Source organism: Trichechus manatus, unplaced genomic scaffold (assembly GCF_000243295.1).
Source record: "Trichechus manatus latirostris isolate Lorelei unplaced genomic scaffold, TriManLat1.0 scaffold00016, whole genome shotgun sequence".
NCBI classification, from domain to species: Eukaryota; Metazoa; Chordata; class Mammalia; order Sirenia; family Trichechidae; genus Trichechus; species Trichechus manatus.
In genome coordinates this window covers 19,451,713-19,465,886 of record NW_004443952.1, presented here as the reverse complement: position 1 = coordinate 19,465,886, position 14,174 = coordinate 19,451,713, and the positions used below count along the sequence as shown (strand labels likewise).

Below are 14,174 nucleotides of genomic sequence, written 5' to 3'. Positions count from 1 at the left end.
CCTGGAAGGGCTCCGGGGTCCCCCAAGATACTGCCTTCTCATCTTGTATGTCATAAAATTCCATCAACTACCTATGGCTAGAAGGGAACAAAACGTCTTTAGAAACTTTGGTGACAACAGAGGAGATGCCAGGGAAATTTCTCATCTTCTTGGACTTGGTTAATGCTGTTTCTGAGACACAAAAATGATGGCTTTTCTGATATTTTGTGACACCTCACATCATAGCCACTAGACGGCAGTCTTCACACATCTAGTGTGAGTTCTTTCAGCGGGACTCTGGAGAGCCTGGAGGCAGCTACCCTCAGCAGAGGAGATAGAGATTAGGGAGGAGCCCCGAGTCCTGCGCCCCCACAGATTTCAATGTATAGAAGTCTTAAAAAAAAAAAAAATGAAGGAACGCTGTCTCTCACAATAGTCCTAATCAGTTTGAGCACTGTCCACACCTTTTAGTTGCATAGTAAACAGCATTCATAAATACTCATGAGCCCATTGAATTTAACCAGGGGAAAAGCAAGAACTATTAACAGTATGTGGTCTTGGGTGTAATTTAGGCCCAAGCATCTCTGGTACGTAAAAGGGGAGAGAGAGCCTTATTCCGTGAGATCATGGGCATTGGCAACGGTAAAGGGACACTTGCTGGAACTAACTGTCCTTGTCTCAGAATTCAAATTTCTGCCACTTATAGAAGCCCTAGAGCAACAGTGAAGTCTCTGGGTGGTGCACACAGATAATGCCTTGGCTGGTAACCAGAAGGTTGGAGGTTCATGTTCATCCAGAGACACCTCAGAAGAAAGACCTGAAGATCTACTTCCGAAAAATCAGCCATTGAAAAAAACCCTATGGAGCACAGTTCTACTCTGACACGGGGTTGACATAAGTCAGAATCTACTTCTACAGCAGCTGGTGCAGGGTGGGCGGGAGGGGAGGAGTAACAGAGAAGCAGCCCTACTTTTGTGATGACATGCAGTGAGGGGAAAACAATTTTCGAGAATTATAGGTCAGCTCGACTTTGAAATACCACAAATGAGAGACCACATGTAAAAGAAAATAGTTACTGTCGTTTCTTTAAAGATCTGTTCTAAGTGCAGCCATCTTCATGTTTTTCCACTCTACCCTAGAAGCTGAGGTGGAAGAAAGAAATAACATGCTACTACAAAAGGTGGTTAACCCAGCACTTTGCAAAGTAGAAAATTCTAGAATCATGCATTTCTTAAGTCCCTCAGTAAAAAAAAACAAAAACAAAAAACAACGTCTGCAGTCCTATGATGGATGTAAGCAATAAATAAAAGAATGTTTATGTTGGAATTATAAAATGCTTGTTATAGCTCCTGCTATTGTTGAGATGAGTCCAAGAGAGAGTGTGCGCCAACTGTAATTTCTTGCGAGTGCTTATTATTCATCAAATATTTTTTCTTCTGTGTGTATAGCTCTATACTCAGGGAGGAAAGAGGGAACATTTGTTAAGTCAGGTGTTCTCCATAAACTGTCTCATTAAATATATTCCACCACTTTCAAGTATTATTATTATCCCCAATTTTGGGGTGAGACTTTGAAGTTTAAGAAGTTGCATGGGTTACACAGACACAATTGCTTCCAGAGTTGAAATTCTTTCAGTTATTCCAGACTACCTTCCATACGGAGACTGGAAAGGACATTGTCCTGCCCTTGAAGAGGTAATAGGGAGACTACATAGCAGAACACAAGAAAAGTTAAAGGCCTGTAGCTGACTCATGGGTCTAGCTGTGGCTGCAGATCAAGTAGGCCAAAGAAGGTGGCCATGTGTAATTTTGGAATCCCTAAGGCACCACTGAAAGGGCATGGAGTCCTGTTCATCCAGCATGATGGGGCACAGTGTCTTCGGAGGGCAGGGCCAAATTGCACAGGATATAATTCCATGCCTCTGTGCCTTGCTCATGCTGTGCCTGGAGGGCTCTTCCCTCTGCAAGGGCTACCTCCTCCAGGAAGCCTTCTCTGATTCCTTCTTGCTCTTCCATGAATGAATCATGGCCTTATCTGTGTCATTGCTCTACCTTCTTTTATTGATGTACCTCTGACAGTGTGATGTAGGGGGTGTGTTCACAAGTCTGTATTCATCTCTGCATCAGCTGCACCTGGCACACAGGAGTGAAATGCATATCTGTTAATGGATGAAAGAATGAATGAATTTGTTCTGGTAGCTGAGTAGAGGAAGGCGAGAACTTTCCGAGACTGGCCTCCTTTTCTTCATGTGCAATTCCACTCCACATCGTAAAAGGACCTACATACAGCTTTGTGCTTCTTCAGGTTTCCAAAAAGAGCTACCTGGATAGGTTCCATCTGACTCTATGCTTGACTTCAATATTAAACTTAATTACTTAGGCTATTCCAAGAGAAGCACTCAGCTGTCAAGGTGGCTCCCAACATCCATGGGTTTTCAATTTGAAGCAATCTACAGTCATTAACTCTCCCTGCCTCACCATAATTTCCATCGGGTTGAATAGCAGACAGTGACATTTTAAATGGAAAAGGGAAGGGGTAGGGATGTAAAAGGGGCAAGAGGGTGCTGGGATGTGACCTAACTGTCAAGAGCAGAAAAGACTGCATTAAAAGGCACCCCTCCCCCACTCCCTGAATCATTCCTTTGGGTTTTTAATGTAAATTAAAGATAAACTGGATGGAAAACTGGCTGGCATTGAAGCTTCTTAACATGATTTATGTGCTCCCCTCAGCTTTCAATGTATATAGTTGACTAATGCCTTCCCTTCCTGGACCCCTGTCATGGATTGAATTATGTCCCCCCAAAAATGTGTGTATCAATTTGGCTGGGCCATGATTCCCAGTATTGTGTGGTTGTCCTCCATTTTGTGATTGCAATTTTATGTTAAAGAAGATTAGGGTGGGATTGTAACACCCTTACGAAAGTCACATCCCTAGTCCAATGTAAAGGGAGTTTCCCTGGGTGTGGCCTGCACCACCTTTTATCTTTCAAGAGATACAAGCAAAGGGAAGTAAGCAGAGAGTGGGGACCTCATACCACCAGGAAAGCAGTGCCAGGAGCAGAGTGCATCCTTTGGACGCGGGGTCCTTGCGTGGAGAAGCTCCTAGTCTGGGGGACATTGATGAGAAGGCCAACAGAGAGAGACAGCCTTCCCCAGGAGCTGACACACTGAATTTGGACTTGTAGTCCACTCGATTGTGAGAGAATTTCTCTTTGTTAAAGTCATCCACTTGTGGTGTTTCTGTTATAGCAGCACTAGATGGCTAAGACACACTCCAAAAGAAATTAATTGAGGAAAGAATGGATTTGCCAGGAGAGAACTTATTCTCAGCAAACACATATTAATAGGTTTAATACAAGGTGCACATTTTAGAGGTCCTTGGAAACCAGGTCTGAGCAGTGTTTGGATATGGAGAGTCCATACTGGTGGCCAGTCAGTTCACTGTCCTTCTCAGTATCCCAGGATCTGTATCTTCAGCTAATGAGATCAGGACTTCTCTTGAGGAAACTACTTGAGAACCACAGCATCTCTGAGCTGGCCATGCTGCCAAAAAAAACCCCAAACAGTCGCTGTCAAGTCGATTCTGACTTATCGTAACCCCATGTGTACATGGTCCCTTTATTTTAAGGCAAGGAAACAAGCTTAGAGAGGTTAAGTGACTTGGTGTAGGTCACGCCGTTGATATAGGGCACAGTAGAATATGACAACTGCTGTCCATTCAGCACCTACTATGTGTCAGGCACTTTATGTACATTCTCTCTGTTCCTCACACCAAGCCAGAAACATAAAATATTGTTATCTCCATTTTGCAGAAGAGAAAACTCGGAGAGGATAAGTAGTTGGTGTTCATAACATTTTGATGCACCTTTTTGATATGTATACTTTGATACCATGATTACATTTTCATTGGGCACCTATACAGTGATTCTAAAAACCAACCATTTAAACTTCAGATTTTAAAATTACCTAACAATGAGTTTAACAGATCTCTTTACTCCATCCCTGCCCTCTGGTCCCAGCCTTTACAGGATGAAGTTCGGGACTGCGGGATGCCAGGGATGGGAATGTCAAAGATGGGTTAAAAGCCAGGTGGGGAAGGTCCCTGGGTGGTGCAAACAATAACCAAAAGGTTGACAGTTCAAACCCACCCAGTGGCACTGAGGAAGAAACAGACCTGGTGATCCGCTTCCCTAAAGATTACAGCCCAGAAAACCCTATGGAGCAATTCTACTCTGTAGCACATGGTGTCTCCAAAGTCACAAACCACCCCCACCAACAGCAACAATAACAAAATCAACAACAACAACAAAAAGGCCAGGTGGGGGGTTGGTGGTCAGGAATGGGATGAGGTCAGGGACAGATTAAATTCAGGGATGGAGTGACGGTCAATGTGGGGGTGAGGGTCAGGGCTGGAGTGAGGTCAGGGTTGGACTAAGTGTCAGGAATTGGGGTGAGGTTTCCTGTTGTGCACTCCCTTTGATAAGCAAAACACTGAATGTTTAATGATTTACTTTTAGGTTGTTTCCAAATACCCCTCCTCATGCCCCCTCCCCATGCAATCAAGGGCTCTGGACTCCCAGGATAGAGTTCCTTCCACTTCAGTGTTCAGTCTCCTGCTTAGCACATACTTATTTCCCTCAATACTCGATAACAATACAAGGAGACCCTTAGATGCAGAGTCAGAAAACCTACTAACAGCCCAGCAAGATATGTATTAAACTGAGGCTCAGAGAGATTAAGTAATTTTTCCAAGGACACACAGCTGCTGCCTCATAGTAAGATAGAGCCAGGGCTATCTGACTCCAAAGACCAGGGCTGTCCTATGGACTTGGTTTTGTGCTTCTCCTTCTTGAGTAAGTAGTGCAAGGCATGGTCTCTCCACCCATGGGCTGGACCTTGATCTGGGGGTGCAGAAGCTGCACAGGCTTAGATGGTCAGGCAGTGGGCTTTTTCATCTAGCTGTCCCCTTCCCCACCTTTGTCTGCCATCACAGGCTATGCTGGACATTTTTTGTCCTTCCGGATCCACTCCACCTTTCTCCATCCTACTTTTTGCCCTGGGAGACTGACCATATGGATCATATCCACAGGGTCACTTGACCTAAGGCAGGAGTGGACGATGGGAGGGTGGTATGACACTGAAGTCAGACATTTGTTCCTGGGCTCCTGTCATGGATTGAATTGTGTCCCCCAAAAATACCTGTCAACTTGGCTGAGTCATGACTCCCAGTATTGTATAATTGTGTACCATTTTGTAATCTGATATGATTTCCTTATGTGTTGTAAATTCAATCAATATGATCTAATAAGATGGATTAGCAGCAGTTATACTGATGAGGTATACAAGACTGGACAGTGTCTTAAGCCAATCTCTTTTGAGATATAAAAGAGAGAAGTGAGCAGAGACACATGGGAACCTCATACCACCAAGAAAGCAGTGCTGGGAGCAGAGCGCATCCTTTGGACCTGAGGTTCCTGTGCAGAGAAGCTCCCAGACCAAGGGAAGACTGATGGCATGGACCTTCCTCCAGAGCCGACGGAGAAAGCGTTCCCCTGGAGCCGAAGCCCTGAATTTGGACTTGTAAACTACTAGACTGTGAGAGAATAAACTTTTCTTTATTGAAGCCATCCACTTGTGGTATTTCTCTTATAGCAGCACTAGATGACTAGGATAGCTCTTTTCCTGCCAGATCAATGTGGGTTGGCTGTGTCCCTCACCAAAGATAGACCATCCTCTCCTATTCCTCCCTGGATTCTAAGAATGGCTCTCTTCCCTTAGGTTTAGGCATGGTAATGGCTCCCACACTTTGCCTGCCCTGAGAGACTGCACTACCTCCTGTGGTTTTCTTAAACCGCACCTTTGCAAATAGTTTCTTGAAAACCCTTCTCAGACTATTTGAGTGTGCTATCTATTCCCTGCCAGACTACTGATTCCTCTACCTTCCTGGCTATCCCCAATCCTAAAGATGCATTACTCAACTCCATTACTCAAAGGAGACTTTCAAAAAGAGGTGTCATCATAGATTTTCATCATAGATTTTCATTGTTCCTTGAAGAATTTTGGGAGCTTGCTAAATGGTGACCTGCCGCCTTCCTTTCCCTGGTTTGCGAATAATATATTTTGGAAAACTCTTGCCCTGGAGCTCTTAAATTCACTCAGAGACTTGAAAAATAATGGCATGATTTTTGCTGAGTCAAAAGAAAACGAAGGAAATTGAAACACTGCACACATTTTCCCCAGAGGAATTGATACGCAGTGAGTCCACTGTGAACAGAGGCACAGTTATGCTGGGAAGATGGTGGGGAAATATCTGAGGTCAATTCAAATAACATTTCTCCTGAAAATTGCTGGAGTCTGGTCTGTCTGCAGAATTGGACCTGCAATTTCATAGGTGACTCTGGGGAGCAGATAAAGCCCTGGAGAGAGAAACTGCAGCTAGGCCACACTGGGGTTGCCATCAGATGGGAGATGAGTAGATCAAGGTCCTCACAGGAGACCAAGTAGTTATGTCCAACTACAGAAATGAGGGAAAAAGCACCTTTCATATCTTTTACTGGATTACCATTTAATTTATTATTCAAACTAGGATTTTTTTTTACACTCAAGGAGGATGTTAAAATAAGTACCCTGTCGCAACCGACATAAACTGGGACTACCTCAGACAAAACGGGGTGTAAGGTTAACAATGAACAGAGGAATGATTCCTCAAGAACAAGGTGGCTGGGAGAGGTGCTCTCCAGAGTAAACCTGCTTCTCGTGCATTGCATCCCGCCCTCCCCTGGGGCAGTGGACTAAGAGGGACGTGTTTACTAAACTACCATTTTATTTCATCCTCACAAGAGCTACTGAAGCTGGGTTAAGTGACTTGCCCAAGGTAAGCTGATGATAGAGGCAGGCTTCAAATTTGGCTTGTCTGATTTCAAAGCCCGTCCTCACTTCTCTACACTAACACAGGCCAGCGTGCATGGCATTTGAGGCAAAAGGGATGAGAGCAAAGCATTAACAGGCATGCTTTCTCTTCTGACCTTTCTGGGAGGAAGGAAAAAGAAATGGTAGAGACTCTGTCATGGGCAAAGTGAAATCCAGCAGGCAGAGGGCCTTTGTGGAGGAGACAAGGCTCAGCCAATGAGTTGGGGACTGGTTTCATTTGATTACAGTCTACCTTTTTGTGAGGATGACACTCTGAAATGCTGTCTTAGGTTGTTAAGACAGATATGCCAGTCCATGTATAAGGATGTGTAGTGCCGTTTAAAGGCACATAGTAAACAGTTTTGTTACTGCATAGATCAGGATATGCTGTAGTGTGGACCACCATTCCTGAGAAAGAATAGGTCCATGTGTGATCATAACATTCCCTGAGGCTTGGGGTGACCATCCTAGATCTACACATGCATGGATGTTACCAAGACCCTCTTATTTCTGTCTCTGAAGTTCCAATTAACAACACTTCTCTCTTCCATTCTCCTCGTTCCTAACTCACTCCTCTAAATTCAGTTGACCTGACCTCTCCCCTCCAAAATCAGCTGACCTGAGAAGTGGCCCAGTTGTCTTAACAACCACACCTTGGTCTTCCCCTCCAAAATCAGCTGACCTGAGAAGTGACCCAGTTGTCTTAACAATCACACCTTGGTCTTCATTTCAGCCTCTTATCCAACTGCTTTCAACTGACAATAAACCCAGAGCTTCCCATATCCCCCTACCCGAATTTGGCCTGTTAAAACTGGGGTTGAACAATTTATGGCTTTGTTTTGCAAAATCTGCCTCCTTTTGTGTCCACATTTAATCTGGTTTTGCTGAAACTGGTGATAAATCTATACAGTTGTTGAACATTTGTGGTGAAACCTCATAATCCTCAAGAACATAAGTGACCTTGTGGCTGTCATATTTGGGTATACAGGCTCAATATTATACAAGCATCATATGATTTAATTTTCACCACAGTCCTATGAAGTAGGTATTATTATCATATCCACTTTGCAAAAACTAAGACATGGTCAAGAAACATGTCCTATATCACATAGCTGGTAGGCCTGGGATAAAAAACCTAGAACTGAATCTGAAGGCCATGCTTTTAACCACTGTGATACGCTGCACAGAATATTAAATATTCATATCTTAGGATGGTATTAAAGGGAGTCAGAGTCAATGCTAGGAGAGCCCTAGTGGATGATTAAATCCAAATACCTCATTGTATAGATGGCTGGAGGTGGGTGGGATGACAGAGGAAGCAACTCCCCCAAGCCTACAGACCAGGTATAGAAGAGGTGGTTGGTTGCCTATTCAACATCCATTCCCTTTCTCCTCCTTCCTCAGGGAATCCTCCTTTTGTAGGTCTTTATCCTTCTCTAAGTGTACATGTGTTTCAGGGGAGGCTACCCCATCACCAATCCCCCATCACTAATCCTAGCGGGCAATGATGATTGTTCTAATACATCATGGTGATCTCATTCCCCTCACTGACATGGGCAGATGACACAATTTTGGACAATATATGGGGAGAATCTATTGGAGAGCCTCTGGAAAGGTTTCCTCACTTCTAAAAAGAACCACAGGGAGACACCTGTAGGTTATCTATGGACCACAGGAAACGTTCCTGATAGAGGGGAAAGAGTATTAATACTTCTATTATTTATTACTTACTGTGCCAGATTGCTTAGTAGGTGATTATGTAAATTATCTCTTATTCTCAGAACAAAATAGCAAGGCAGGAAACTCAGACTCAGGAGCAGTTAAGTCATTCAGTTGTTAAATGGCAGAGCCAGGATTCAAATGCAGAAATGCATGGCTTCAAATTTATCATGTTGTTTGTCAGATATTTTTACACTGAAATGAATTGGCCATAGATTTATATTACTGGTGTGTTACCCATTGTCATTGAGTCGATTCTGACTCCTATGAGTGGTGTGTTAGTCTCCAAAAATATGTTCCCTCTTTGTGTCCAGGTGGAGTTAGGTTCTGTGCCTGCAGAGCTGTGGGGCCTTGGAAGCTTGGCCTAGAAGTCGGATGGTTCCTCCAGCAGATGTCTCCGTCTAATGGTGCTCTGAAATTGTAACAGCTCAGGGGCATGCATGTTGTCAGGGAGGTGCAAATCATTCAGTATTTCCGGCTTTGGGAACACGAGTAGGAGATTCCTTTTGTCTTGTCTAATGTCTTGCTGTCAACTTTGACCACTTGGAGATTTTTGCCTTAAGTCAGCCATCATCAACAAATGGTAGATGACACCATGTGATCGTTACTTTGCACAATCTTTGCAACTTGTTTGTTTGCTTTCTTGGCTGAATTAACTCAGCTGACTGGTGTTAGCTCAATTTTATGTTCTTTAGGAAAATTCATGCAAATTCCTCCAGATAAAGATAAAAATACTTGCCTCAAAAGGTTGTGATGACAACCAATGATTAAATGTCCCTAGTACAGTGTTGTCACATAACTGAAAACAGAACATGCTAGCCCTCTAATCCCCCATTTTCCTCTTTGCTCCCTTCAAATTTTTGCTCAGTGATCACCTTCTCAATGCAGCCTCCTATGACCACTGCCATCGCTCTTATCCTGCTTCTCACCTCCTAACATTTTATCTAATTTACCTATGTATTAATTCTGTTGTGTATTGCTTGTCTCTTCCTGCTGTAATGCAACTCCTTGAAGGCAGGGATCTTTGTCTCTTTTGTTCAATGGCATATCTAAAGTATCTAGAACAGTGTCAGGCACATAGTGGATGTTCAATAAATATTGTTGAATGAACAAGTTTATTCCACCAGGTGGTCTAAGTTGACTGAAGCTGGTCGAGTAGGTCACAGAGAAGTAGAGGATATGAATTACATGGTTTCACTGAGTCTCATCTAACATCAAGCCCTTGACTTTTATAAGGATCAATATAAGAATTAGCCAAAGGGGAAACATTTTTGTATCTTACAAATATGACCCACTCTGTTATTTAATGTCGTTAAAAAAATTATTTTAGAGTTTAGTACTAAAGACTGTCCAACTTTCTTTTCCTGATTAAAAAGCTTTCAGACCATCTTCTATTTCTTTTTGTCATAGCTGCCAGGAAGATCCTAGGTAAATTTAATTCCCATGGCATTGGCCAGTTTGCTCCAGCTTTTTGTTGAAATTATTTACTTTTCTTTTACAGATATTTGATCTCTGGCTTGGGGAAATAAAACACACTTCTTCTGTTATCCAACTAAGCAAAAATAATCTTTCTCTCTCTCTCTTTACCTACCTACTTATCTATCACATTCCTGCTCTATGCTCTTACCTTCTGCTCCTCAACTCTCAGGTATGTTGTCCTGATTCATTTATTTCACAGTTCCTTACTGAATGCCTACTATATACCAGGCGTTGAGAATACAATAGTATACAAAGTCTCTGCCGCAGAGTTCTTACAATCTAATGAAGGAGAAATATATTAAACAAATAAAAATCTGATTAAATATATATCAGATATATTGTGAAGTTTATAAGTTATGATAAGTCTATGAAATAATGTGAGATATGAGATTATAACAGGGAGATATGTTTCAGATTGGATCAGGGACTATGGGTCGGCTTTGAAGAAGGGAGATTTCAGAAGGGAGTTGGTAATGAGGAGGTGTCAGCTGGGCAAACATCAGTGAGAAGAGCATTTGAGGAGGAGACAACAGCATGTGTAGAGACCTCAAAGCAGGAAAGCTTCTGGTGTATCTCCATCTAAAACTGGCCATATGGTGAGGCTGTTAGGAGTGAGAAGGGAAATGAGATGAGACAAGTCTGAAGCAGGTCAGGCCCGTAGGGCATTGTAGGCCACGTTCAGCATTTCAGATTTTCTCCTAACTACCATGAGAGGCCATTGTAGGCTTCTTAGTGGAGGAATGATCTGCCATGTGGAAAACAGATTGGAGAGAGGCAGGAGTGAAAACTGAGACCACTTAGGAGGCTCTTGCCATGGTCCAGGTGAGCGCTGATGGCTTGGACTAGAGTGATGACAGAAAAGATGGCAATAAATGGGCATATTTGAAACATATTTTATAAGAGGAAAAGATATGGCTTGTTGATGGATGCAGAAGGTGAAATGTGGGAGGCATTAACGATCCCTGCCAGTTTCTGGAACAAGTAATTGAACGGACAGAGGTGCCATTTACTAAGATGGGAAACAGGACGAAAAGCAGGCTTAGGAGGGAAGATCAAGGGTTTAGTTTTTGACAAGTTAAATTTGAGATGCCTGTAGGGTATTCAAGTGGAGATGTCAAGCAGGAAGGTGGATATATGGTTTGGGAACTCAGAAGAAGGGTCTGTGTTGAAATATAAATTTGGGAGTTGTTGGCAAATAGATGCTATTTAAAACCATTATTGTTGGCTTCAGTTTTTGTTGTTGTTTCTGTTTTTAATCTTAGGCTGACCCTGTACTGGTTTATTTAACTCCTTTTTTAAATATTTGAGACCAGGGCTCTGGATACACCTCTTAGTTACTATTTTCATCATCCAAATACTGGCTCACTTTATGGATTTATTTCTAATTTTATCTTAAAGGCAGCATACCACAATAGAAAGAGGTGGGTGGATTCTATTTGTGTGCCTTGGGAAATCCACTTAGTATCTCTGGGTATTAGTTTCCCATCTGTTAAAAACACACACACACACACACAAAAAACTTATGATTCTGGAGTCTAAGAATTACTGGTTAAAGTAATTCTCTTTTTCTAAACCCACAAAGGATTTATCACTGGACAAGTACCATTGGGAAGCTAGCAAAGCCATGGTTAGATTTAAAGGATAATCTGAAATCCACATTCTGGCCAGCAAAATGGTTACACCAAACACTGTTAATTTCAATCTCAGATACTATTGCTTTAATTCAGAATAGCATTTCTTCTGCACTTGTGGATATAGGGTATAGGAGAAAAGTAGAAATTTAGACATTTACTTATCAAAACAGCTTCACATTTAAATCTAAGCTAAACATGTCTCACTGGAAATTCCTACAGGAGTGGACACTCTTGAAATGAAGTTAGGAGTAACCCAAATATCATGGAAAGGCATGGTGGATGTAATAGCATGGATTGTTGACCATGAGGCACAGGTAAGAAGAGCATTTGTTCATATTCTTCAAAGTAAATCTACAAAAAATGTACATTTCCAGCAGCAGCCTCTCCTTACCTCAGTGACAACGAAACTTCTTTTGCCACAGGGAACCACCTTGTACCATTTGTCATGCAGCACATCCATAAACCCATGTGACTTGTATTGACTGATTAGATCAGATATATTGGAGGTCAGTGGAGAGTTGGGTGGGAGACCAATGCCATATCCTAGGAAAAAAATACAATCTCAGATGAATTTTCCATACTGTTTTTGAGAGGTTGCCACCACACTTGTATATCATTGTTATCAGACCTAATAACAAGAGTGTGGTGAATTTTCACCATCTTTGCTTCAAAGAACTCAGAGACATCCTTAGCTATGATTACCTTTACATCTGCTGCATCTCTGAGTAGATGAGATGAATCTGGAAAGGAGAGGAATGGTCTGTGCACAGTGTCCTAAGGGAATATTTTATCCCAAGGCCTTTTGCCCTTGCCTTCAAGATATTTCTTAGAAGCAATATTTGAAGTCTGTACCAGAGCTAGAATTCCTTATCCACTGCTCCTTCAACCTCTCCTCTGGACCTTAAGTATGAAAAATTGGATTAATCACGATCTTTGGTTGGTCATGCATGACCCTCTTTAACTTTTATTTTATTTATTTTAAATACTGTAATAGCACCATGTGAGCATACTATGCATCATGAAAACTAAAATATTAACAAGAACTTGTAATAACTAACTTCAATTGTGGAGAAAAAAATCTGATAATACTAAGTGTTGGAGAAGATATGGATCAATAAGATCACTTATACATTATTTGTGGGACTGTACATTGATATAACCACTTTGGAAAACAGTTTGGTATTATCTAATGAAGTTGAACACTTGCATACTCTCAGACCAGCAATTCTACTCCTACATATATTCCCAAAGAACTCCTTCACAAGCACACTAAGAGACTGTGTAAAAGCACTCTGACAATTGTTATCAAGGAATCTCTATGGAGATTCATGATCAGAAGGGAGGATTGTGTAACAGCACCTTAAAACTAAGGTGCTTGGCATGACTAAGGTGGCTAACACAGATCTGAATCAAATTTCTCCTTTTGTCCTAGATCTCTGCTTCTGCTTTCAGAATATGTGCACCTCCTCCCCCTGAGTGACAAGTATGTGGTTATCCTTAATTAAGACTGTGATAAAAATGTTCTGTTCTTGCAAATAATACAAAGTTATAGTTTATAGTTAAGCAAGTGATAAGAATGTTCCAGGAAAGGAATGATGAGAATGTTCCCCAAAAAGATGTTTATGTAAGATTGCTCTCAGAAAATTGCTTGCATAGTTTGCCCCCAGAAAGTCTGTGTTGGAAAATAGATTAACCGATATTGTGAAAGATTTACTTGTGATTCATGTGTAACCCCCAGCCTTCCTGTATAAAAATCCCTCCCCCTTTTCAGACTTTGGAGCACTTGGTATTATACCAAGTGTTTCCCTAGCTTGTAACAAATCCTCAATAAAACTCTATCATTTCTCTCCTTACAGAGTTCTTGTTATTTTACACTTTGACAAGATATACACTAGAATATTCTTAGAGGCATTGTTCATAATAGCAAAAACTGGAAACAACTCAAATGTCATTAATAAGAGAATAGATAAACAGATTATGGAATATTCACACAATTGGAATATTATGTAGTGTGAAATATATGAACCATAACTACAGGAAATAATTTGGATGACTCTTAGCAATACGTTACTGAGTAAAAAAGGTCAATCCCAGAAGATTATATACTACATGAATCCATTTTATAAATGTAAAAACATTGAAAACAATAAGTTTTTAGGAATCTAAAAGTATGTAATAAAATTATATTTTAGAAAAAAACCCAGGAAACAATAAACCAAAGATCCAGGATAGTGATTATCCAGGTCAAAGGAGGCTGGGGAAGGGATGGGAGAGGAGCACAGAGATGGATATAATTTGTTGTCAGAGTTTTATTAAATGGCTTGCCCCAGCATGGCTTTACTTGCTTTCCAAACTGTTACTACACTGTTAATATCCATATGAAAGCCAAAGGAAAGAGGCTAATTAACTACTTTTTTTTTTAGCTATTGGATATCATAGTCAAGAAAATATTTAC

General features: G+C 41.5%; 1 protein-coding gene across 1 annotated transcript in view; it reads right to left on the bottom strand.

The window, feature by feature from the left end:
• The window catches only part of GRIN3A (glutamate ionotropic receptor NMDA type subunit 3A), a 195,724-nt gene that overhangs the window by 40,963 nt on the left and 140,587 nt on the right, over nucleotides 1–14,174 (bottom strand). Inside the window, exon 6 of the mRNA XM_004372208.2 lies at nucleotides 12,111–12,262. Within this exon, the coding sequence (XP_004372265.1) occupies nucleotides 12,111–12,262 (152 nt within the window). The remainder of the gene's footprint in view (nucleotides 1–12,110; nucleotides 12,263–14,174) is intronic.